At 37.1% G+C, this 27,401-nt stretch overlaps 1 protein-coding gene across 2 annotated transcripts in view; it reads left to right on the forward strand.

Moving 5' to 3' along the window:
- ATAD2B (ATPase family AAA domain containing 2B) overlaps positions 1 to 27,401 on the forward strand; it is a 73,823-nt gene that overhangs the window by 39,239 nt on the left and 7,183 nt on the right. The window contains exons 17-26 of one of the 2 annotated variants that reach the window (XM_058801103.1): positions 1,001 to 1,133; positions 3,064 to 3,250; positions 3,912 to 4,097; positions 4,747 to 4,882; positions 5,194 to 5,390; positions 7,946 to 8,105; positions 11,179 to 11,301; positions 15,335 to 15,472; positions 26,197 to 26,667; positions 26,749 to 26,892. In XM_058801103.1, the coding sequence (XP_058657086.1) occupies positions 1,001 to 1,133; positions 3,064 to 3,250; positions 3,912 to 4,097; positions 4,747 to 4,882; positions 5,194 to 5,390; positions 7,946 to 8,105; positions 11,179 to 11,301; positions 15,335 to 15,472; positions 26,197 to 26,667; positions 26,749 to 26,892 (1,875 nt within the window). Of the gene's footprint in view, positions 1 to 1,000; positions 1,134 to 3,063; positions 3,251 to 3,911; positions 4,098 to 4,746; positions 4,883 to 5,193; positions 5,391 to 7,945; positions 8,106 to 11,178; positions 11,302 to 15,334; positions 15,473 to 26,196; positions 26,893 to 27,401 lie in introns of both variants that reach the window. The other variant, XM_058801102.1, reaches the window with a different exon arrangement.

A 27,401-nucleotide genomic window follows, 5' to 3' on the forward strand; every position in this document is an offset into this window, starting at 1 on the left:
TCTGGGCTGCTCTCAGGAATGCTGCCCATCCATTGCAGAGCATTTTCTTGCTCTGCAGTGCTCCTGCTGCACAGCTGAATCATCCCATCACTGCAGACTTCCTTCCCTGTGGAAATGAGAATGAGTGCCAGGCATAGGGCAAAAGCAACTCAGCTCCTTTCCTGGGGCAAATAAGATCTTGCAGCAGTTCTTTCTTATTATCAAATCACACCAGGTAACTTTTAATCCCATTGCAGCTCTGGGAGATAATGTAGGTGATTTTCAGCTGTTACCTGGTTGTTCTGTTTTAGTGCCATATTAGTATTTTTGCAGCTTTTTGTCTCTGCAGTGTGTCTTGTGAATATGAGTCCTTGAAGTTTTTATTTTTTAAGGTCTGTACAGAAAGTGCTTCAGCTGATTGTGCTAATATATTAGCAAGGGAATTAAAATAGGTAAAGGTATAGTATATGAACATGGGCTGCATTGAACTGATTTTGATAAAAAGTAATTTGATACTCTTCAGCAGATTATCAGAAGGTGGAAAGCAATTCTTCATAAACATACATTGTCTAGGTAGTCATGCTGAGAATAATTTTAGAAGAAGTGTACCTATGAGAATTTGGACACTTGGAACAAGTAAATAATTACAAAATTCTATGTAGTCTGAGGAATTACAAATTTTATAGCTTCATCCTTGAAAAAAACCTCTAGCTGTGAAATAAACCCAAAGGAAGCATTTTATAACAAGTTAAACTTTTTTGTATTTGAGAAGTTGTTTATCTTGATTGTTTAAAAAAAATTGTAATTATGATTAGACTTCTACAGTATTTAATTTGTTTTGGTTTTTGAACTAATAAGTCCTTATTATTCTGAAGGCTGATACTTAGACAGTTTTAACTAATTTCTTCTACATTTGAGGATTTATTATAATTGACACAAAGAAAATTGTAATATCTTGTCTTGTTTGTTGTACTTGTACTTGGAAGTGATAAAGTTCTAATTAATACATCTCTTGGAACAGATGTACCAAGTCTAATATTAGATGATAGTGAAGATGAGAATGCTTCATCAATTTTTGAGACGAGCTGTCACTCAGGATCACCAAAGAAACAGTCATCAGCTGCTATACATAAACCCTACCTTCATTTTACAATGTGAGTATTTCTCTAAATGCATATAATTAGATAGGTAAACCCAAGAGATTCTTACATCAGGAGAGCTAAAAAAGTTGTTCTTTTGCTTTGGGGTGGCAGTGGTGTTCTGTAATGGAAACATGTACGTGCACAGACAAGAGTTTTAGATGTGGGGGTGTTCTTGGGAAAGGCCACATCCTACACACTGGAATCCGAAATGTTTTTCAATATATAGATTAAGAATAAAGATGCTAACAGTAATTTTCAATTTTAACAAACTACTTTGATTTGAAAGATTAAGAACTGAAAAGAGATGTATGTAGAAATATTTTGGAGGGGTTGTGTGCTTTTTCTTGGTTCAAAGTATGGTTGAGCTTCTGTGTATGCAGCTGTTTGGAAGCATCATATATAATGATTGTATTCAGCATTTCTAATGTGCTTTTTTCATTGTTTTTCATAGAAAGTTTCAGGAAAACAGGAATTTAGAAAATATGTGTGAAATTTGGATGAGTGTTTCCTGTATAAATTTGACTTACTACAGTCATTAACAATAATTAAAATTTCTTAATTTTGTGTTAAGAATATTTTTAGACTACATTATGTGGTAGTTTCTGCAGGGAGTTTGCTGAATAAAGAAAATGAAGTTAGAAAAACTGTTCATTAGTGGCACTGTTTAGTAGAGCCATCTTGTGGAAAACTGCTAAATTTTTTGTGCTAAATAATGCCAGAACAGAATTTGTGGATATCTATGCTTAAAAATAAGGCTTAAAGTTCAAAAAGTTGGAGGGACATAGTTAAGTATTCTAGTGCTGAATTTAAGCTTTTGTTGCAAGGTTGGAAAGGGGTAAGACAAACCCCAAAATAACAGTATATATTTGTATGGATGTGTGTCTTTAAATGAAATAATTTCAAGACTGTGTTTATTTTTGCAAAGTATGTAAGCTTCTCTCAGTCTGTTTTCTGAGCATTTCTGATTGTTACCTGTGTGTGTAACCACCACCACCAGAACTGAAAGCCAAAGGTCAGCGATGTTCATTGCTGTCCCAAAATGTTTAACATGAAGTAATACCAGCAAGTCTTGTTCCACTGCCTGAGTTCATTGATGGGCAGATAGAAATGCCTTAATGAGAGAAAATGCAAATTCATTAAAAACTTTCTGGTTTTATAATCAGTTTTCTATAAAGGGGAAAGGCTCCTAATGGAAAAACTTAATGCATTTTTCTTCATGTATCATTTGTCCATAAAATTGGGCAAAAACACCCAAGAGAAAGAAACAAACACAAAATCCCAAAACCCCTTCTATGGGCTTAGAGGTTTTTCTCAACAACAAAGAACCAAAAAAATAAGTTTACCTTTGCAGTTTTTCTTTGAAGTATTCCTTCTATGCAGAAGTCTATTGACTAAAAGTGTCCAAATAGGCTAAAATACACAGTGCATAGTGATGTTATTCAACCCTACTTCAGGTCCTTTTCCTTAAATAAGGAAACTATTGAAATGTTCATTGGTTCTTGAAAATCTTGGGCAGCACTTGAGGGATAAAAGGATTGACCTGGGATTCTTGAGGCTACTGAGGAGATATGTAAGTAGTTAGGACTGAACTGGAATGATTAAATTGCTGTCTTTACTGGATGTTGAGTAAGTCTTTTTATATGATCAAGGAATTAGTTTTAAATAAACTGGTTATAATCAAAATTGTAATGAATTTAATATATGCATAGCTTCCCACAGATGAGTTTGAATTAAATGGTTGTGAAACCAAAGATAAGAGAAATCCTGAGTTACTGGCACCTGAAGCAGTATTCAGGGGTAGTCAGGTTAGTTGATCTTTTAGGCTGTTGTAGGAAGCTATTACCCATTACTGAAAGTCTAATGGATTCTAAATGATCTCCTATATATCCATCTGTTGATAATACTGGTGTGTTAATTGGCTGTTGGTTCTGTTCTGTTGCAGGTCAGCTTATCACCAGCCAACCTCTTACAGACCCAGATTACTGCTCTCCGGGGAAAGAGGTTCAGGTCAGACTTCGCACCTTGCTCCAGCACTATTGCACACCCTGGAAAAATTCTCTGTACACAGGCTGGACCTGCCAGCCCTTTATTCAGTCAGTGCCAAAACACCTGAAGAGTCATGTGCACAGGTGAGATTTCAGATTCCCCTGTAATGAGTCAGTTATGTAATTCTGCTTGTATCAATATAAAGGCAGCCAGCTGGAATGTAACTTTAGGTCCAGGTTTTCGTAGGCTCCTTCTATTTTCCTGTTTAAAGTAAAGAGGTCTCTAGAAGGTGATGGAAAACTCTCTAGTGACTAGTGAATGTAATTACATTTTTAACCTGCCCCCTCATCACATACCTAGTGCTAAGTAAGTTTAATCTGGGTATTCAGTGCCTGATACTCATTTTATTCACTTGTGTATGGATTGGTATGCTGTGGTTCTAGGTTCATGTGCTTAGTTTTAAGTGTTTTACATTTCCAACTAGCTTTTGGTGAATATTGCATGAATTGTGAAACAGTTTAATTTTCATTTTGATTGTTCAGTCATAGCAAGTTTTTAAAACATATATATTTTTAAAACAAAGTGGTTGCTTTGTAGTCTCCTTGGCTCATTAACACAAAATAATTTAATTCTGTAGCTAAGAGTCACAAACACTTGTTTAAAAAGTCTTTAGATAATTCTATTCTGCTGGAACATTTGTTTAGAAAATACCACACATATGAATCATTCTCTAATGTGCAAGAACTTTGTTACTCACAACTCTTGGTAACAATTAGTTGAAATACAACTGTTTCTTTTAATTAGATCTTTCGTGAAGCTCGAAGAACAGTACCAAGTGTAGTTTACATGCCTCATATTGGTGATTGGTGGGAAGCTGTCAGTGAAACTGTGAGAGCTACTTTCCTAACTTTGCTGCAAGATATACCATCTTTCTCACCTATATTTCTACTGTCTACCTCTGAGTCCATGTTTAGTGATTTGCCTGAAGAGGTAAGTTTATCATGGAAGGAGGCATTGATAGGGGGTTCTGTGCTCTTCTGAATGCTTTAATAATGTAAAATAATTTTGTTATGTAGTGGCTTTCTAACTTAATTTAAAATACGTCAGACATAAAATGTAATAATTACTGAATGTTAGTAATTTTCCTTATTGAGGGATGTATGTCCGTATTACTGATTTTCATAAGCTCCATGCCACTCTGCTGAGAAGACAAAGTTGTTCAGTATGCCAATTGTTCTTTTTGACAAATGACTCCACTATAATTAAATGCAGATTTCGTTTAAAGGCCTGACCTTGAACTTTACATTTTCTGAGGCTCTGGATAGGGGGAGGATTCCTGGTTTATTTCCTTAACATTTTCTGTGATTTCTTTTCCTCCCTTTTTACTCTCCTATTACTGCAGTGTTGGCCATTGTTAGGATCATGGGATACTGCAAGTTTCATTACTCTAGAAAATTCAGTGAGAATTACAAGTGTTTATTTTCCCTTTGCTGTGAGCACAGCTTTAGGTAGAGTTTACCATCTCCTTGTCCTGTGGCTGATTTGGAAAAGTTTGTTACTAGTATTACAATATGGTCATTATTCATGTGTTTTTCAGTGGGGGCTCATTTTTCTTATGGCTTTTTTTTTTTTTTTTTAGCTGAAATGTATTTTCAGAATCCAGTATGAAGAGGTTTTTTATATTCAAAGACCAAGTGAAGAAGACAGATTGCGATTTTTCAAAGGCTTAATCCTTGATGAGGCAGCAATGCCCCCACCAAGAAGGAAACAGGCTGGTAAACTAAGTTACAGTAAAACCAATAATAATGTGATCCTAATGTTTTATTTTGTGTTACTTTCCTTTTTAAAGAGGTGTGGGTAATTAACAGTTAGTTTAATTACCATGTGACAGCATTAATCAGTACCCAGAATAAATTTCATAGTTACTGTTAAGAGTTGTTGAAGATGGAGAGCTGTGGGGTCAAGCATGCAGTGACAGACCCACGATGCATATTGAATACATATAGTGAAATTTAGGGTGGCATCATGCAAAGAGCCACTCTGCTGTTGACGTTTCCATTGTCTGATTTCTTGTTCTTTTCCCTAGCTCTTTGTGCCCTGGAAGTTCTCCCTCTCGCCCTGCCGTGTCCTGCCCGGGAGCTGTCGGAGGCGGAGAAGCAGCGCATGGAGGACCAGGAGGAGAACACCCTGCGGGAGCTGCGCCTGTTTCTCAGGGATGTCACCAAGAGGCTGGCCACCGACAAACGCTTTAACATCTTCAGCAAACCGGTGGATATTGAAGAGGTCTTGTTTCAGTAATGTGCAAACAATGAAGTTGCAAATACTAGAAAAAGAATGCAGTTTTAAAAAAGGAAATGGTTAAATTAATTAGAAAAATAGATGTTTGATCCATGATCTGTCCAATGTAAGATTTTTAGCTGGTGGTACAGTCACAGCCTCATCGTCCATGCTGCAAGAATTTGGAACATGTTCTGTTGCCAATGACCTTTGGAAAAACCTTGTGCATTCCTGTCCATTTTATAAATGAAATGAGCATTTTAAAATGCCAACACTCCTACCCTTGTCAGTGCTTCTGAAATACTTGAAAACACAAATATAATTCTTTAATGAAAGCTTTTACAGCATTGTAATCATAGACATGATAATATTGGGAAAGTGATCTGTGTTCTGTAATGCATTCAGCATTAATAGTGTTGCTGCATAATTTCAGCAGTAGTGCTTGTGGATGCCATTAATCACAGATGGTAACACATTACAGGGCATTAACTGGTCAATTATGGACTGTACACACCTAACTGATGAGACAGTTCGATCTGCAAATCTGTTTTCAGGGGTTGCTGTATGAATAGGATTGTGTTTGTTCCGACTTTGAGATCAGATGCTGGCCCCCTGCAAGCTTTGCAGGCTTACTAACTGAAAAGAAATCCCTAATTGCTTCTGAAGAGAGAAACATCTCTTTTGGAAGACATTAAAAGATGAATATGGGACATCAGAAGACCAGCATTGTAAAAAGCAGATTTGGAGTGTAAATTCCTTGCAGGATGGAACATGCATCTTTTATGGGCTGGTGCAGTCCTCTCTTAATTTGAATTTTCCATAGTGTTCCATAGCTGACTGGTTTTGACAACCTGGTGAGCTGTTCAATGTGGCAACCTACAGTATGAGCATGGTCTCAGCAGTACCTTGGTTTAATTTGTCTTGTGAAACTGGGAGGTCCATTATTGTGGAAACTCTTCATACTTGTAGTGTAGGTAGTTCCTTTCTGTCAAGAATTTGTGGTCTAAACTTACATGAATAAGGGCACATAGAGAAATAATAAGTAACTGTCCATGTTCTGTAGATGAAGAGAATAAAAATCTGCATTTGTTATTTGAAGACTTGCCAGAACCCCGCTAATATATCACAGCACCAGAAATCAAATGTAATCCTTTTTGTCCCACCTGCTGCATTTAAGCACAGGACTAGCCTTTCTTTTTCTACAACAGCTTGTCTGCTTGACTTCCTTAAAAAATGTGTTAGGTTTATTTCACTCCTACTTGTATTGCAGAGAATGCTGCTGTGTGATAAGTCAAGAATTTCCCTGACTAAAGCAGTAGCAATATTTACAGCTTCCAGTGAAGATTTTCTCATGCTGTGCTAACAAGAAAAGGAAGCCTGTGGCTTAGCTTTCCAATCCCTGAACCAGATACCATCATGTTTCTATAAAGGGAGACAAAAAGAGAATTTTTGCCATTTTCATTTGTCAATATGAATTTCAATGTCTGTATTTAAGGAATTAGGTGACGCATTGCTGTTTACTGAAGTAATACATTAATGTTATAATATATATCTATATATATATATGTAGAGAGAGAGAGAGATGTAATATATAATGTTGTAATATATATCTGCAGGCACTATATTTTAAAAAAAATCTTACAGAGTCAATATGGCTTGACCTGAATCTGTATTTAACTCTTAAGTGCTTTGACAGTGACTGTCATATCTGGACGATTTCAAAAGAAAAAAATGCAGTACTTCTTTTAGAGGCTGCCAGTGTGTTTAATTAAGTGTAATCTAAATCACACTGAAACATTGATACATTTTTTTTTCTGTGAAGTTAATAAAAAATTTATTGATTTTTTGGGTGAACTTCATTACAGCAGCTGTGCTGATGCATTTGGCTATTAAGGCTGGGACCCTTATGGTATCATGAATTATGTTAAACACTTTTTAGTGTGCTCCACTGGTTGCTGAATCTCCAGTTATGATCTAAGCTCATAGTAAACCGTGACACAAAGCTTTTTCTTTAGATTGTCTGTCTGTACAGCCAATCTAACATCTGAAATCAATAAAACCTGACTTTTCTTTGTTTAACAAGTGATTGAAGAAACTATTTAATAGAAGGTATTTAAAAGCTGATAATTTGGCTGTTAAGTTTAATGAGAACTTTACCTACAAAGTGAAAAAAAGTAGAGCTTCCCTAATATTTTTTAGGGCTTCATGTTAGATTGATGGATTTTGCCTTTTTAGTTCCATGACAGTGTTATAGCACCATAAAAATCTATAACTAAATTAGTCTAAAATGAAAAATGCATTTACATTAAGTTGTACTGCTTCAAAAGTACTGTTTAATTAATTTTGAAAGATAAATTGGTGAGCTCCTGAAGGAAAAGCAGATTTGGAAGTCTTATGTTTTTAGCCTGATAAAACTTCCATTTTTAACATAAATTTGCTTAGAAATCAAGATGTTTAGTTAATGTCTTAGAGCTTAGCATGTGGAATGAATCCAAGTATAAAGAAGTGATTGCCAGTATTCAATAGGTCCTGTGTCATTTTTGTGTGCTGTTTGTTTATAGGTTTCAGATTACCTTGAGGTTATCAAAGAGCCAATGGACCTCTCAACAGTAATAACCAAAATTGATAAACACAACTACTTAACAGCCAAGGATTTTCTAACAGACATTGACCTGATCTGCAGCAATGCATTGGAGTACAATCCAGACAAAGATCCTGGAGGTAAGAACCTACTTCTTTTTGGCCTACCTAGACCTGAAAGCCTGGTACTTAATTCCATATTCTGTTGCTATCCAGGCATTTAGATAAGCTGCATGCTTTGTGATAATTAGGTTAAGCAAGTCCTAAGGGTCTGTGCTTTTAGTATTCTAAGGCGTGGAGTGCACTGGGGACATTAGAAGAGCAGGAAAACTGCAGCATTCAGAGCTGTTTTCTAATAAATTATGTTTCATAGTTTCCTTTCAAATTTGATAGCTCCTTTTGGGTATCTAGATTTTTATAGGCAACAAAACCCTACCATAATTTGGAGAATCCACGCACAATCTGGTGGTGGCCTGCTGTATTTCCATGTCAGCTTAGAACATGAAATTCATACACAGAAATCAAAATCTTCATATTTGGGGATAGAAATAAAACAGGGTAAATCACCAGGCAAGGAAGTGAGTTGCAGCTGATTAGGAGAGATTAGACAGTATTGTCTTGACAAAGTGTGATGGGATGCTTTCAATTAAAAAGGAATTTGTAGGCTGAAATACATGTAAAAGCTGTTCACACTGCAAACTAAGGATAGAAGATCTTGTGTGCTCTTTGCTAGGGCTGTCTTACAGTGCACATTGCCAAAAGAAAGCCTTTCAGCTGGCAGCTTCAAGAGTCATCAACACAAAGCACCCTTTTAATGTAGAGTTAATATGTGTGGTACTTGGAGATCAGGGTCCATCTACAAATGTAGTCCAATGTGTTAGAAAGTTTTTCATGACGTCTTGTGAAATTGCTTTTGCAGGTTAAAGCCTGATTTTTCTGTATTTTTGTTTTCAAATTTTTGGTTTTGTGAGGCATTTTTCAAGTGTCTCATGTGTGGACCAGATACAGTATAGTCTGCTGTACTGTACAGTCTGCTATAGATTGCCTTTTGAACCCAGTTCATATTTGTAGAAGATTCACTTTATTTCTTCAGTTTATGACGCACTATTTTCTTTCAACTAGAAAAGTCCATTTCTTTTGTGTTCTTGATAACACACTTTTGAGGACTTCTAATGTGCAGTTGATGTGAACTAATTAAAGCCCTTGATGGGCACCTGGCATTCAGAGTTTATCTGAAAAGAACCTGTTTAGGGATATTTTGATTTTCCTTGCTGTCAGAACTGAACTGGGAGAAATTGATCTGGCTCTTTCTAGGCTCAGTTTTGGATAGGAGGCAATGAAAAATTGTTCTGTCCTCTGCTGTTAACTGCTCTTCTGGCATGCAGGATTTTTTGGGCTGTTGTGTGAACACACCTAAAACAGCACATTATGGCTGTTCAGAGGAAACATTCCATGCATTCAGATGCATTCATTAAATGAATATTAATCTATAAATGTTCACATTCTTTAAAGCTGGACATACCTGCTTGCTTGTGCTTGCAGAAAACTCACACTGTACCTTCTTTTGTCCTGTTGTTAAGTTGGAAAAGCAAAGGGCTGACCAGACTGGCTGATTTTATCTGCAGTCTGGATATCAAAAACTGGCTGCTTGGGATTTTTTTTTCCTGGTACTTTGCTGTAAAATTTCAGACAGGTTCTGTAGTGAGACAGGTTGGGGTTTTCTTGCTCCTTTGTTTGACTGGGAAATGTTTTTGAAGGCACGGGAACATAACCACTGTATGTTGGACATGAGTGTTTGCCTCACTGAAGCACTGTCTGGGGGAAAGCCTTGCCCAGCACAGGGTTAGAGGAAGGTAGTGGTTCAAAACACCTCAGTTTGATTCCTTTTTATTTCTCTCCCCTCCCATCCCTTCCTCCTTTGCAAGGGCTTCTTAAAATTTATTATCTGACCAAAAGTTTCAAGTTTAATATTTCAGAATTACATCTGGTACTAATGCAGTGTGGGTTTTTTTGTGATCATAAAACATAATGCTTCACAGATATGTGGGCAAAACCTTCCAACATTTAGTGGATTTAATGGGCAGTAGTTCTCCCCAAAAAATGTTGGACTCTTTTGAGCTAGATACTGGATAGTCTCTTTCACTCAACAGTTTTTCCAGCTGTAAAACCTGCTGTTTCTAGAATTACAAATATTGTGAAATAAGTATTTAGTGATATTCTTAATTGTTGTCTTTAAGGATTATTAAAACATTAAATCTGCTGGTTGTAGAATATGTTCTAGCCATTAATGTTGATGGTTACTGTTGAAGTACCTGCAACAGCTGGAAAAAGTAATTCAGTATGGATGGATTGACAAATTAAATATGTTTGTACTGAAGTTGAACAATGACTGTTTTAGATTTCATTGAAAACCTGTGTTCTAGATGTCAATTTTCTCTGCATATGGGCTTAGTTATTAAGTTATGATTACTTTTCAAATTTCAGTGGTGGAATAATTTGTTTTGTGTGTTTCAAAGGTAGGGGAACTGGTCTGGTTTTTCCTGAGTTTCATTTAGGCTTCCAGCGTGGGCAATTTGTTCTGTTCCCCAAATAGGCCTGAAAATGTAGCACACTCAAGGCTTGTTTCTTGCCCTTTTTTTAAAAAAATGAATTTAAATGAGAAACAGCTATTCAATGTAAGGATTAAAATAATGTGTTTTAGCACAATTTTGATCAGTTGTTAAATAATAATTAAGCAATAACTTCACGTTAAAGAAAAAAACAACAGGGAAGGAATGTAAGTGAGCCAGGTCTACCTTACAGATGCAGATGATGTCCAGTGTGATTGTGTAGGCAGTATAACTGTGACTATTACTAGACCCCAGAGGGTAAATTAATTCTTGGACAAGTCTCCTGTTACTTTGTGACTCTTTGCACTCCACTCCATTATACTGTGTAGATCTGCCTGTGGCAAGTTGATTTAGGTGTGTTCATCATTCACTGTTTACATTTGTTTATAGTTGCCACCATGGATTAAAGTACCAGTTTATACTTCTATATCTCTTCAGTAGCTGGGTTGTGATTTTTGAGTGATATTGATTAATCTGCATTTTCAGGCATCTGTAATTTTTCCCACTTACTTCTGTTTGTATCAGTGTTGTAATATGCAATACAAACCAATGTAGAAATGCTAAGGAATTTTTGTGATAAAAAAGTGTGCTGTCCTGTTTTCTAGATAAAATAATTAGACACAGAGCATGTACTTTGAAGGACACTGCTCATGCTATCATTGCTGCTGAACTGGATCCAGAATTTAATAAGATGTGTGAAGAAATCAAGGAAGCAAGAAGAAAAAGAGGTATGTTTAACTTCAGTTATGATAACACAACACACATAGAGACCCTCTACAGACAGGTAGGAATGGGCTCATGTTCACAAGCCCTGGGCCTTGTGGGGGGCTTCAGCCACCCCAGTATGTGTTGAAGGGACAACACAAAGGGCAAAAGCAATTCAGGAGGTTTCTAGAATGAGTAGAGGACACCTTCCTTCTCCAAGTCGTAGAGGAGATACCAAGAAGAGATGCTGTGCTGGGCTTTTTTCTCACCAACAAGGAGGGGAATGTGAACCTCAAGAGCAGCTCGGTTTTACTGACCATGAAGTGGAGGGGTTGGAGATCCTGAGGGCAGCAAGAGGCATGCACAGCAAAATTCAGTACCTTGGACTAAAGGAGAGCAGGCTTCAGGGATCTACTTGGTAGAGTCCCACGGGATAAAGCTCTGGAGGGAAGAAGGGCCCAGGACAGCTGGTTAATACTCAAGGATTGCCTCCTCCAAAATCGGGAGTGATGTTTCCCAAAAAAGAGAAGGTTAGGTGAACACATTAGGAGGCCTGTGTGGATGAACAAGTTGATGGTGGATGAACTTAAACACAAAAGGAAGGCCTGCAGAGAGTGGAAACAGAAAAAGGTAGCCTGGGAAGACTGCAGAGGAATTGAGCAGCCTGGGATCAAGTTAGGAAAGCTAAAGCCCTGAGAGAATTCAACCTGGCCAGGGACAAGGGCAACAGGAAAAGCTTCTGTATGTATATAGGATAGAATTTACAGGTCTCCATACAAAAATTTATATTTAATGTGAAATAATGAATGCATGTCAGATTCAGACAGTGCAGGTTAAAGGGTGAGTGACCTTGAAACCCCTCCACATTTTTCCTGTTTTGTGAACTGATCTGATAGGACATCATCATCCTTTCCAGAAGAAGGATGCATTGCCTATTCTTACAGACAGTACTACAGAACCTGGTGAACAAGTAAATGCTAAGGTTGCTATACTAACTTCTGATGTGGATGTGGTGGAACCAGAGCTGTGTTCTGAAAGTGCCTGTAGTAAAATATAATAAGAATTATGGTAAGGGAGAGCAGCCTTTAAGCCACTGGACTTTTAGTTCACCTTGGCCTGTGTACAAGTGTCGTTTTGGAGGTAGCATATTGATTCTTTTGGTTAAGAAACAACCCTTGTAAGTCTGTGTACAGCCTCTAAGTGGCCAGGAAAAGTTATCAAAAGTCCAAACATACTCCTGGTGTGGCAGCAGTGATCAGTTTACATAAAAAGAGTATACCTCCATGGAAAAGTTTTAAACTTTTGAAAGTTGAAAAAGGTTGAAAATCACTGAACTATAACATTAGAGCAAAATTTCATGCTGATTTAGGGATCACTGATTTCAATAATTCTAGCTTTACCTTGGCAAGTTGTTTCCTGCTTTGGTAAAAAGCTCCATTATTTGATTTCTAGGTTGAATTGGCTGGTCTTACCTTTCAGCTGCTGATTCTTGAAATACTTCTGTTGGTAGATTGAAGACCCTTTATTAATAATCTTCTTTGAACTATGCAAGTGTCTATAGGCTTTCTCTCCTTCAGATTAAAACAGATAGAATTCTTTGTATTTTCCTATTCAGTCATGCGTGTTTTTGTCTAATTTTGTGCAAGCTTCCAATGTGTGTCTTGAATTGTGGATAAATGAACCAATTGTAATTCACTGTGGCTGTAAAACAGAGCTAATATAATGCCTTCATTTCTCCTCTGTACTTTTCTATTAGAACTACAAGAATATTCACAATTCTGGCCACAGCATCATGCTGTGAGCTGTGCTCAGTTAATTATCCAAGTCCCCATGACTGTTAAAGGTTATTGCTTCCGAGGTTAAAGTAAATGTTTGTAAGAGCTCTTTGTTACAGAGAATGACTCTATGGCTTGTAGTCCTTTCTTGCAAGTTTGCAAGAACTGGAATGCTGCCCTCCTTTTTGTGGCAGTGGCCCAGTAATAGATATTTCTGGAGACAAAGCCTGCAAACTCTGTTGAAAGAAGGGCAGTGTCTTAAGTCATATTTAAGGCTGATGGCATCATGCAGTGAACTTGTTAAATCAGAAAAAGCAGGTACCATTGGTGTGAGAGGGCTTTGAGGTACAGGTACATGATGAGCAGCACTGGTTTGTGGGACAAAACTCACAGATGGGAATGGGCAGGATTCAAAGTGTATTCAGTACATTGGCATGGAAACCATTACAGTGTCACAGGTACCTGCAGGTGACTCTTAAAGATGCTTGTGCTTCTGGCCCACACTTGGTGGTTTCAGTGACAGCTGAGCTCTGCACTCGGTCCAGCTGTACAACGTGCAAGGCTAAGATCATTGACTGGGTTAGAAAGGAGTGCTAACCAAAGCAAGCCCAAAAGACTTGGAATGCATGGAAGAAGCTGTGTTAGATGAACTGTTTATGGACAGAGGAAAATGTATCAAGCTCCAAGAGTCTGAGGAAGCCTCCTGCTGGGAGGCAGTCACAAGGCATCCGGAGTTGTGTGAAAAGGTTATGGTGGTGCAGAGCACCTGGATGATGGCACTTCAGGAGTATAGTCTTGGCACTGGTCCTTGTAGTGGATGGAAAGGATGTGAATGCTGATCAGTTCTGCCATTATTCTCATTTTGCTGTAAAGAACAGCCTCAGCAAGACATCAGATCAGGTCAATCCCAGTGCATCTGCTTGTCTAGGCTTTGAATGTACCTTGTTTCGGAGCAGTTTGGGCATGGGATGAAAAAAGCTAAAAAGCTTCATATCCATTTTCTTCAGTTTCGTCAGCAAGTTACTTAGCAATCTTTTGTAGTTGGAAAGTATGTTCTACATGGCTTTTTTGGGGGGTGTGGGGTTGTGGTTGTTTTTGGGGTTTTTTCCTTTTTTTTTTTTGCTTTGTTTTGTTTTGTTCTCCACACATCTGTCACTTTTACTTAGTACTCCGGTGACCAGATTCAAAAATACTGCACATAAACTGTACAATAAAATCAGCATGTAGAAGTCAAACTAGAATTTCTTGTTCCTCTGTTACTGAAATGAGGTGCTATTGTTGAAAAATGTTAAGCCTAAGGACAGCAAGTTTTAAGTTGGTAAATAAGAACCAACTGTCTATATCTTAGACTATTGGAATTTGCAACTACTTGTGGAAACCAGCTAATAAAAAGGTAGAAGTGATTGTTGTTTTGAGTAATGAAATATGTTTGATATGCAGTTTAAAATTTTTATAATAGTACCTAGAAACCTATGCTGTAATTATTAATTGTGAGATGAGAGATTCTGTGTCAGTATTTTAATTTCTGCATCCATCAGTTTTGGAGCTTATTTTCAGCTCTTGATCACTTGGTTCTGGTTTCTATTAGAGATGTGTTATAACATTTTGAAGACCATTTTAGTGGATGGATGGGAAATTCTAGTTCACAAATACAGAACTTCAGCTATTCATTTATGTCTTTAAAATGTGCTTAACCAATATGAAAGTTTGCTTTTTTAGAATTTAATTAAAAAACCTATGAAGCAGTAGAAGCTATGAGATGAAGTTATATTACAGGAAGCAAACCACGCTTTTTGTTAAAAGCAGAATTGCATTTTCTTAATTTAAGAGCTCATATTGACTCTGAAATGGATCCATTTTACATAACACAGATGACAGTGACAATACAAGGTTCTTATTCAGATACTCTTTTTGATACAGCATACAATGCTGTTCTGAATTGCCACTTATTTTAAAACTGTTTAAAATAAGGAAAAGATTGAAATGGTCAGTAAGAATTTGCATGTAGAGGAAATATGAATAGAAGGGTCAATCTTCTGGGACCAGTGGCAGTCACATTTTTCTAATCCATCAGAGCTGACAGTTTAAGACCATGCAACCAGTAAGTTGTTTTGTCAGCAGAAACCAAAATATTCTTGATGCAAATCTTTATTTTGAATGTCCAGCTAAACGTTAATGGATGTATTCCTATTGCAGTATGGTGTTCCAAGTTTCTTCTTTGATTCAGTAGATTCCTGCATCTTGGTTTATTTAAATAGGTATGGTTGTCTTTTGCGTGCAGGCTTCTCAGTGCCAGCAGAACAGGTAAATCCTCATGGTTCCACTGTACGGAAAACAGAAGCCAGAGTTGAAGAAGCATTTCGGAGCAAGCAAAAACCCGCCATGGCTGTGTGGCCCAACTCTGCAAATAAATGTGCTTGTAAGTACCTTGGGTGACAACTGTGTGAAATTAGAGGTCCTTTCAATGCCAGACATTGGAAATGTGTCTCTACTGCTGCTTACTGATTATTTCCAGAAGTAATTTTAGGCATAAAACACATGGAACTAAGAAATGCTCCTTCTAGGAGTACATAAAATCCCTGCCCAAGAAGTTGTAAAGAAGCAGGATTTCTGGTTTTGTGATAAAGAATAGTTATTTTTCTAATGCAGCATGAGTATTTTGCATTTTTTGTTGTAAAACACGGTTTTCAGTATAAGACAACTCGGATCCAAGAACACTTTTCGGTGGTTTGAAGAGTTTTCAGGTTTGTTTACTGTGTGTGTTAGCAGATAAATACCTCCACACTGCTTAATAGTTTCTCACCTGCACTGCATTGAGTTCCTGCCTTCAATACATTCAGCGTCATGCTGAAAGCTAGAGAGGAGATCGCAAATTTAACTGTATTTTCCTTTATGGCAATGGTTTTCAACAGTCAGTAACCATTACTGGAGGATGTTAAGATACACTTCCTGGAGCCTACTGAATTAATCCAGTTAAGTGATCAGAGTCTCTAGGATTGTGAGGTGTTATTGGGTAATCAGAGGCACTGCTAATTATTTTCAAGAGGTAAGTTGATTAGAACAGGTGAACACATAGCAGATATTTTCATTATAAAGGAAATAAAGGTTATGAGAGGCAGTTAGTATGGGAGTATACTAATGGTTGCACCTGGCTTTACTGCTGAAGATGTGGAGTCCAATATTAATATATTATTAGTAGCATTATCAATTATTGCTGATTGATAGCAAACTGATGGAAGCGGTCAAATTTTCATTTTGGTCTTATGTGCTTCTCCTTCATGGTGCTTTTCCTTGATGAGAAATCCTTTTCTAGGCATGGTGATAACTGCCCAGAGATGAACATTGTTTATATATGAATGATAGTGTTGATGTCAAATGGTTTAATTAATTAGAGGTGTATGATTTTATTTCCCGAAGCTGTAATTTCTTCCGTTAAAGGAATTAAAGTCAATCGTACAGAATTATGGTTAGAATAAATTGTTATATAATAAATTGATGATGTGGATCCAAGCTGTTCTTTATTCATTTGGCAGCTCGTGCAAAGCAGAGAGTGTAGGGAAGGGATTCCCAGTTAATTTTTTTTTAATTTCCTGTGAAGTCCAGGATAGAGCTTTTCCCTCTGGCTGCCCTGCAGAGCACTTTGCTGGCTGTGCATGCTGAGCAGCAGACAGTGGGGTTTATAGACCTCCAAGCTGGACATCCCTTGGGAAGGGGCAGAGCAGCCCTTGCTGGTGACTCGCATCCAAAGCAGCTCCGGTACCTCTCTCGCTTCCCCTCTGTTGTGCAGGCAGCAACAGTTGTTTGAAAACTCCAGCCATCAGCTGCAGGAAATTGCCAGTGTCTCTGTGCAAACAACAAAGTTACTGTTAAGGCACTGATCCTGTTGGTATTTTCATGATCTAGCTTGGAAGGCAAGAAAAATTGAAGCTTAGTGGTTTTTGGGTCTACGATCAAATGAAAATCTGCCTTTTAAGGCTGAGTCCAGGAAAGGTAACTAGTCCAGGAGGGATGTGATGCATCTAGTAATCAAGAGAAAGAACCAGGAATTGATGAGCAATCAGAAATCTGCAGAAAGGATTCAAGTAGTACACGGGCACTCTTGAAGATTGATGTGGTCAGTTCAGCAGAGACTAAAAATGAGGAAGAGAAATGGTCTTAAAAGGGTATTTGGAGGATAAGCTAGAAAAGGGTGAGAGCAGAACTGAGCAGATTGTGGGGAGCTCAAATAGCAGAAAATGAAACTCCAGATTGTGATTGTTTAAATGGAAGAAGTTTGGAGAAGGGATTTCTGAAGAGGGATTATTTTAGGGGGAGAGTGGAATTTTTTTATGATCATGAAATAGTATTTTTTTAAAAACTAAAATGTATTGCACAATCAGAGTAACAAGAAAAATTATGAAGTATTTTATTTAAACAGGATAAAACCATACTTTTCAATAATTCTGAAAATAATTGCATGTTTTCTGCTGTTCGAAATTGAAGTAATGTTTTCCCTTAGAAGAATCTAGAGAAAGAATGACCGATCATAACTTTATTTTCCTGATCAGTTGTTACTATTTTTAAGGGCTTTGTTTTACAGTATTTTAGAAAAGAGCTGCACAAAGGTTAATTCAGATGACAAACTTGAGAACTCTAAAAGAAATTATTATCAAATATCTTCTCTAAAAACAGAGAGGACTGCAGACAGTGCAGCAGCCTTGCCAAATTTAGGGTCCTGCTCAGGGCTAGTACAGTAGAGAGTGAGAGTTGGATTAATATTTGTTGGTTTGTTTTCTGAAGTTTTATATTTTGTATAAAAAATTATATAGTTTTTTAGTTACCTGTTATTTTGTGATTTATTTCATTTTTCTGATGTATTTTAGATAATTTAGGTATTTTGTTAATTTGATTGGACCAGATGGGCTGTTGGAAATGTGGTAAATAAGTAATTTTTCTGTTTGAAGGCATAGTGATACACATTCCTGAGTTACATTTCATCTGCAACTCCCATTTCCCTTGTTGAAGGTACAGCTGTGTGGATTGTGTCTCACAGTATAGATGAGTTTTAAAAGTATTGAATTACTAGAAGTTGCTGAAAACCTATTTGGAGAAGTTCTGCCACAATTTAAAATATTTCCATTATCGACTGTGTATTTTGAGGAAAGTGCAAGTATTCTGGTGGGAACTTGGAATGGGACAGATGTCAGAAGGCTGATATAAATAATTTTATGATTATAGAATCACAAAATTACAGTGGTTGGAGGGAACCTCTGGAGATGTTCTAGTCTAGCTCCCCTCAGAACTGGTTGCTCAAGGCTTTGTCCAATTGTGTTTTGAAAATCTCCAAGAATGAGGGCTCGGTGTCATGCCTGAGGAACCTCTTGTAGTGCTTGGATACAAACAATAAATTCTTTTTCTTAATTTTGAGTGTCTTGTATTTCGGTCTGTGCCCGTTGGCTCTTGTCACTGGGCACTGCTGGGAAGAGTTCTTACTTTGCCTTTTTATGGAGCTGTGTGGAAAAGGAAACTACCAGCAGTGTGCAGTTCAGTGTGTTTGCTAAATTAAATGCTTTAGATACATGTTAGCTCAGAAAGCATTAGCATCTCTTGAATCATTGGGATCCTGTATAATAAAACTGTATCCAGCTGCTCCGTCTTGCCAGTAGATGGGGCATGGTACCTACCATTTTACTGTCTTGCACTTGCTTCCTTTAGTGTTACATATAGATAAACTCTGTGGGGAAGATTTGGCTTTGCATTCTTATCTTTTTTTTGCAGCATTTAATGATAATATATTGTAGTGATAGACTGCAGATTTTATGTTTTCTTCATAGAGAAGATGTTTTTTATGCCATATGATGAATATCATAACTGTGAAAATGGCATTTGGAGCAAATAAAGAAAATTTAAATCCTTTGTGCTATGCAAACTATTAAAAATACAAGTTTTATATGAAATTCATTTTATGAAATATGAAGTAAACACCCTGCTAACTTTTCCCAGTAATTTAAGTGATTAGTGGGCTCTCTAGAAAGGGCTGTAGGGAAACCAAGCAAGGATCTAAAAAACTATGGCAGAAAACATTGTTTTGAAATAAGTAATATTTTCTTTGCCTTTTTGTGTTGGATTTTTTTGGTTCATTGGTTTTTGGTTTGCTCTTTTTCACCCCCAAATGGGTGATCTTTGCTGTCCTGTGGAACACTTTGTTTCTGCTTTATAATGGAAAGACTTTTGTCTTGTCTCGAGATTTTTAAAAAAAAGATTTTTAGAAAGAAAAGGTCTTTCATTTACAGTCTTTCTCAGAAACTGTTTTGTTCTCAGTCTTTGTCCGATTTTCATCTGTTTAGTGTCTCTTCTTTGACCTTTCTGTGACAGTGGTGTCAGTGATTGCTGTACTTTAGGCTTCTGGGACTGCAGCAGTGCCTTATCAAAGGACATGGCAGACCAGATGCCATATGGTTTTGATCTTTGGAACTATTTTCTCCTTTTGGTGTGGCTCTGAGTTTGGATTCAAGAATTGGATATTAGCAAATTAACAGTCATTCAGATGCTAACATGAAAATCTTAGTGGCTGCTGTTTTGTCACTTACCCTGTATTTGCTACTGTTTAGTTTTCTCCTCCTGCTTTCCAGATTTGATTTGGATTAATTCTCACTTGAGACAGAGGCAAGTGCTGTTACTTGATAAGCACCACCCAAAAAGATTTTCTGGAATGTGAGGATATCTTTACTCAGAGCTGGGACAACTGTCTCTTTTTGTCTCTCTGTCATTTTGTTTTGGGTAGCGTAGGAGTTGGTATTCTGGTTTGGAGTGGTTTGATGTCTTGTGCTGCCTTCAACCAGATGCTTTAACAGAAAGTTTCAAACATTTGAGGAATAATTTTTTTTCATGCCTGATTTTGAAGGAAATACCAATGTAGCTGATGATTCCAGGTTGGTTAACAGTTCTTTAAAACCCCATAGGCTTTTAAATTCTTCTAATTTAAAATATAATTTAGTGAATTTGTGGGAGTTCTAATAAATCTTGACTGCCTGTTCTTTTTAGAGATCCCATCAAACTTTTGAACTCAGTGATATCTAGTGACAAAGAAATTTTCTTTCATCACTATTAAAAACCTGCCTATTGAATTAATCAAGTGTCTTTTTTCTCTGACAGAGGGCTAAGTGGGTTCTACAATTTACCTGATCAGAGAGTGACTTTTTTATATTCTCTTGTTTTCATCTTTATAACTGAGTAATGCAAGATGGCTCAGCCTCTTTTAAGGTTTCCTTGAAAGCATTATCATCACCTTTCTTGTAAACATGGTAAAACCATCTTCTGAAGTAGTTTGAAGTTTTTTTTTCCCTCTAAGTGGTATGCACAAGTGATGTCATAAAAACAGTTTCCAGACCAGATAGATCCCTTCCTTCCTCCCTTCTGAAAACTGTGACAATGTTTGCCTTAAATTGTTTTAAGACACAGTGTTTCTGTCTGCAGACGTAGTGGATTTTCTTGGGATTATTGTCCATTTATTAACTTCAGATTTTGCCTTCTTGACAGAGAAACCACCCAGTAGCCATGATTCTTTCTTGTGTTTATTCATGGCTCTCTTGCAGCAGGAAGTTGTCATTCAGTTCTTAAGAGCTAGCTGAAGGTACCAAGGATGTGTATAGCTGCACTAGTTGCTATTGTACAGAACAGAGGGGAAATAAGCAGATCTACAGAGATGAAAAGTCTAAAAATTATCTCCACAGATGACATATAATCTGATTGTCTTTTCTCTTTTGACTTCATTTGCCTTTTTAATTTTCCAGCATGACAGTCTTGCCATGTATTTTGCTAATATAATTACTCTGGTTTCATGTAAATTATATTTTTATCTTGGTTTCCCAAGAAAATCATACCTGTGCTCTCTGTCCATCTCTGCTCCCCTAATAACTTCTAAATCATTTAGTAGAGTTCAGATAGATTTGACAGGAGCTAAGAGCTGAAAGATTAGATTCCTGCAAGTTTTGTGAAAATTGGTAGCTGGAAAAATGCATGTGTCTACTGCAGGAAAAGGAGGTAGATTTAAAATGGTATTTGAGCAGGTAAAACCTGGTATTGACCAGGCATGGCATGCACACCTCAGACATGGAGTGTGTCCTGTGTCCTGTTCAGCTGGGGTGGGGAGGAATTGGAGACACTGGGATAGTTCCATGAGAAACCCTGGGAAGAGCTTGAGTGGAGAACATAATTGGGAATGGTAGGGGAAAGCAGTTGACTGGGGAAGAAAATACTGGGAATGTTGCAGTCATGTTTGGTTTTTACTTATTTCAACTCCTCCTTATGAAACTTGACTTCTCCGTGTTGAGTAGAAACGTCCAGATTCTTCAAGTATTTGCTTACAAAACATAAGCTGTTATATAAGGTGATAAAAATCATAAATATGTGAATTTGTTGCATGCAGTTCTTTTCATGTGTTTGTCAGTTCTGTGCCTTGAGTGCGCTCCATCTAGGTGAAGAAAATGACACCTTTTAGGGATTGGTTCTTCTGTCACTTTAAGGTGGTCAAACTGCAGGTCACTACTAAAGAGGCTGTCTTGCCTTGTTGCTGGTGGCATATTCCCACCGTGTTCCCTGTGCCAGCATTGTCATTCATGAGTTGGAAAGCTTAACCAAAGATGTTAAAAACTAAGCCAGAAAAAACCCCAACAACCTAATGTTTCAGATGGATTTAGTTCCCTTATCTGTTTTACTGCAGGAACAGTAGTGCCGGCACAAATGAGGCAGTGGAAATGCTATAGCTGGCTTTGGAGGGAGAAATGGCTTTGTTAGTGGAAGCTGGCACCTCACTTTGCTTTTTAAGCCATTGTGGAACTGTGATCTGTTCTTTCTTGCTGCTTATCTCTGACTGCAGTTTGGGACTTTGTGAGTAGAAACTCCAGAGACTTTCAAGTGGACTATTTAGTGCCTCTTGGTAAGGAATGTGGAGCTACTGGAGCTAAATTACTCTGTCAGGTACATAGATATCCTGGATGCTGTATAAGAGAGTGTAAGTTGCTGGTTATAAGTGATTTCTCAAGGCTTTGAGTTACTTTACACATCAGAAAGGTGTTGAGGGTTTTGATCATGGAAGAAAAACTTAAAACACGTGAATTGCTTTAAGTGGTTCTTGATAGTGCAGACTAAAAATCTAGATCCATGGTGATCTTCCTTGCCGTGAGAATCTTCTTTGGGTTTTAATCCCCAGGAATTCTTCATGAAATACAGTAACAACAGAGAAATTACTGTTTGATGGATGTCAGTTTTATCATTTACTGACAGAGGATTCACATTCTCTGATGGATTTTAAGCAGTGTGGAAGCATGGAAGGGTCTTCTCTGCAGCATGAAGTGAACTTGTTAGCCTTGAATACTGTGCTGCACTCATGGTACTGTAGTAGTAGTCAAACTAAAAAAATTTCAAGAGAAAGATCTCTGCTGCATCTTGTTAGAGTTCTTCCACATTGAGAGAAGCAGACTTGCTTGTTAATAATTGACAGTCCTTGAATAATCTAATTATGCCTGCTTTCTTTTCCACTGTTAATTTTATTTCTCTGTAGTCTACAGTTCTGTCACTGTACTGCTGGATTTGGGGGACAGCAACAGTGCATACCTCAGCTCTGAAACTTCTGTACTATTCACCCATTTTTTTGAGATCTCTTTTCCCGAGACCGTAAACAGAAAGGTCACCGTTACCTCTGGGTCTTGCAGAAATGCTTTGGAAAACTGGGAAGGAATTTAATTTTTTTGTGTCGTATTTTTTAGGATGTTTTTAGTTTTGGAGTTTTTTTTGTACTATTTCTGTTCTTTAATAGCCAAGAACAGTGCTCTGCTCTGGACAGGGCTGGTACTTATGTCACCAGATGATGTTGTTATTACTTAGTGTATCTGACTGGAGAATCTCCAAGCAGCACCTGTCAGTGGGTAAGAATTCAGAATTTCTGAAAGTCTGCTACAGGTTTCATTTTACTTAACTTCATCTAGAGGACTAGTCCTTCTGAAGTAAGGACATTGCAGAATTTATTTTTAATCATACCTAGGAGAAATGCTGTCTGCCTTGTTCATGGGTCTTTCAGATGACTCTGAAATTGTCTTAACATGGGAATGGAAGAATTGACGAACCTCATACTGCTTAACAAAATGTACAATAAATCTCTATTCAGTGATTAATTGCATTGTATTGCATAGCACTTAAAAATACTGTCTACATAGATTGTGCATGTTAGGAAAAAAAGAGCAGGCAAAATGTAGTTTTGATACCAACTTCATGTGAACCTGAGTAAAATGTTAGGTGTGACTTGTGGTCAGGCGGATATTTATTATTAAAAATGCTTAGTAGTGATTTGCGAAAGAGCAAACCAGACAGAAGCTCGCACTAAAATTAAGATCCCTTTGGCAAATCTGTAGAGGTTATGTGAAGATTATAGAGTGAATAGTTGGCCAATTTAGAAGGCAAGTGAATGTATTCATGTGTGAATAATTACTATTATAATAGTTTGAGTTAGAGAAACTCAGTTCTATAAAGCAGGATTCTTCTGACAATAGTATTTCCACTGCCTCTGGCACAAATACTGCCAAAAGACTGGGTATCAATGAGGAGATTTCTGATGAGTAGTTTTAAAAGGAGTAATTGAAAAGGTGTTAAGGCATTAAGTTGCCTTTGTATGTACTGTGTTCATTTTTAAAACAAAGTTCACTCCAAGCTTTTCTTCTGTAAATAGCTGTCCCTTTCTGTTACCTGCTGGAAGCTGATAGTCATGAATCATACTGAATAAAAAAATAAAAAGTTTGGCATTCTTCTCTTGATAGTTTACAACCTTCTGAAATACAAACATTAAGGTAGTTGAGATGGGATTCCAGGCTTATTTTTTAGCAGCAATCTGTTAACCCATTAGTTCCTCCCCAGTGCCCCTTGGCATCAGTTTTGCATCAGTTTTACCTTGTGGTAGCTCCTTCATGCTTTTAAGTACATAATCAACTGTCCTGTAGGATTCGGTTTCCTGCCTCTTATGGCAGCTTCTCAGATCCATGATAGTCTTGTAGTAGTGCCTTTTTCATTTCCAGTAACTGTAAAGGGGACCAGTATAGGTGATGAAATCTGGTGTCAGTGTCTGCAGTTTGTCACATGGTTCTCTGGTCCATTAAACTCCTCCTTGTACCATTCCCTTAACTTAACTGGGGAATTAAGCGGGACAGAAAGACTGGTGCAGGGTTTTGTTTTTAGATGTTGTATTCCTTGCTCAACTTTTCACTAATTTAGAGGCTTGACTCTATGTAAAAGAAAAATCTGTGTTACAATGCTTTGGTTGCTAAGGATCTGGAACCAGAATTTCCTCTGTCATCCCAAACGACATTGCTGTCTCACTTTTTTTTTTGTTGTTGCTTTGTCCTAATTAAAACAGCAGTAGAAAACAACACCCATAATGTTTGTTCAAAAATACTGGATGAGACACTGAGTGAACTGGACTTACTGACTCTCAATTGGGAAAGACTTGAAATTTAATGAGATGGGTAATACAAGGATTAATTCCATTTTGCTTTAAAGTGATTTCTCTTACACGTAAGAATTTTAGCAATGTACTTGTGTGTTTGGGGAAATTATGGATTCTCATCCCAGGTGGAATTCACAGTGGGGATGCAACAGTCAATATTTGAAATGCAATTCACTGATGTAAAAGATGTCAAATATACTTCACAATATATCTTGTATATCTATCTGAATTACAGCAAAGTGTGCCTAAACAGCCAAAAATCAGTGTATCTTTAAAATTTTCAACTTATTTATTTATACATTTAGGATGTACTAGATTTCCTTCAAAAGACTTCTGCTCTGCTTCTGTGTTTTATTTACCCGTCTTTGGAGTTGTGCTGAGGTTTAGTTCATTGGCTAATAGAGTATTATTTTTATTTTTGTCTGTAAGTTTGCATTTCCCTGTTTAGTTTCAGATTTGTTGCTTCAGTAATTAATGAAAATCTCTTGCACAATCTAGGAAAAAATACATGAAATCCTGAAAAGGTATGTGATTAGGTTGTAGTTTGTCACTGTAGAAGTCACTATCAGGTATTGAATATGGCTGGAGAAAGGGGATTTCCCCCCCTCCCTCAAGTCTTGCAGTTCTCCATAAAGATTATTTGTAACAATAAATACACATTCCAAGTGAGAATGTTTTTATTGTAGTGGGATTGTAACTTTAGATAGCTTTAAAGCTAAAAGGTGAGGATTTACTCCTAATGTAGTTGTTAAACTACCTGCTTACATACAGCACTCGTGGGGAGAAGTTCTGAAGTACAACTGTGCTTCTGAGTGGCTGTGAATTAATTCTCAACACTTGTACCTGCGTAGTGCTTGTATCTTAAAAGCAAGATCTTTTACGCAGTGTGTGCTTGGCAGACACAGGTGTAGGACAAAAGGATATTGACAATAGCATTAGGTTGGAATGGTCTTCCTTCTGCATTTGCTTATCAAATTACAAATGTGCCCCAAAGCCTTCAGATCAGTACCTTAGTTGTATCTCACTGCAGATAGGTTAATAAAATAAAGTGGCCTTTCTGAAAAATAGTTTATTATGTAATTTTTCAAAGGCACAGAAAGTAAAACTAAGAAATAAGAAAAAGTAAAATTTCATGGAGAAATAATGAAAAAAATGGAATAACATGCGTATATTGCCTGAAGTTAAGTAGCACAATGTGGCCCTCACAGCTGACTCTGGCTGGAGTAATAGTTTGAATTAGAAGCTTCCTCATGTCCCTTCCAACCTGAATTATTCTGTGAATCCATGGATTGCACTTTAATTTGTTTTATTGTATAATCACTTCAAATCACTGAGGAGCTAAAAAGGGAAAATGAGAATAACTGTCTTTGAGTCCTCATTTACCCAAATGAGCTACCCAAATGACTACACCATTGCTTAGCTGTTTTTAGTAGGAATTTATTGTTTCCGTAGTTTAGGAATTGAGTGGATGACTGAGTGTCCACTCCTTATACTTGTAAAATGCTTTGTTTCCTCTAATTTGCTCACATTCAAATCAACAGACACCTTATTTTTCCTTGAAGAGTGATGGTACTTGATTGCCTCACACAACACCACATTCTTATATGCTGGTCGCTGTACTGAGGGGTACCTGTGCATCTAAAAGTGTTTGTTGGTGTTTTTGTTTTCAGTTCGAATAAGGAGAAAATCAAGGCGGCGCTCCCAGTGGGGCAAAGGTATTATTAAGAAGAGGAAAGTCAATAATTTAAAGAAAGATGAAGATGATGCAAAGTTTGCTGATGATGAAAATCATGGTGAGGACAATAAATTACTGGAAAATGGAGAGCTAGAGATCAGCACTGACTGCATTGAGGAGAATGGAGAGGAAACAGGAGACCTCTCTATGACAAATGATGAATCCTCTTGTGATATTATGGATATAGATGCAGAGCAGAGGCTTAACAATGGGACATCAGGAAAGGAAAACAATTTTGCATCCACAGAAGAGGAGAGCTCAAATGAATCGCTGTTAATAACTGACAGTATTACCCTGGGTGCTGAAAAGGAATTGAAGAAGGACTCTACATTGAAAGGGGACTGTGTGAATGGAGAGACATCTGTACACGGCTCTGAAGGTGTACCTGCTCCAGCCTGTCATAATGGTAAAGTAGAATCACTTGATGCTGTTTCACCTTGTGACAACAGTGATTGGTCTAGTAACAAGCAAAAATCTTTATCTGAAGATCAGCCAAAGGAGAAAATGGAAACTTCCAGTGAAAATCAAGGAACTGATCTGGTGAAAGGCGAGTTACCACATTGCAGCAATAATGAGAAAACACTACAGAGCACAGACATTGAAACTAAAGATGCTGAAGCAGATAAAGAAGGTATAGCTTGTTTTCCATGTTTCTGTCTTTATCTCAGTGTCCAAGTTAATGTGTGTATTTTTCACTCTAATATGTTACAATTATTATATAGTAATATTTTATTAATTGCTGGCTATTTATTTGAACTCTTGGTATGCTTATAGCATTTAATTTCACATATAGAAATTAGAAGTGCAATCTTGACTTGCTATATTTTTATCCTAAGCAAGAAAGTGTATCCCCACACTAACACTACTCTGTTCATATTTGTTAGATTTGTAGGAAATACTGAGATAACATTAAAACAATAATTAAGTATTTAAAAATATTATAAATAGCAATAAATACAATACATATTTTGGTCTGTATATTCTGCCTGATTTCTATTCTGATCTACGTGATAGATATTGACTTGTTTTGTTAGAGAATACGATAACAGTATCATTGACAGTGGATAAAAAAGTATAGAAATAAAGAATGCATTCTTTTAATAACCTGTGCGTAGCAAAAGTTGAAGCAGTTTAACTCAT

This window comes from Ammospiza caudacuta, chromosome 3 (assembly GCF_027887145.1).
Source record: "Ammospiza caudacuta isolate bAmmCau1 chromosome 3, bAmmCau1.pri, whole genome shotgun sequence".
NCBI classification, from domain to species: Eukaryota; Metazoa; Chordata; class Aves; order Passeriformes; family Passerellidae; genus Ammospiza; species Ammospiza caudacuta.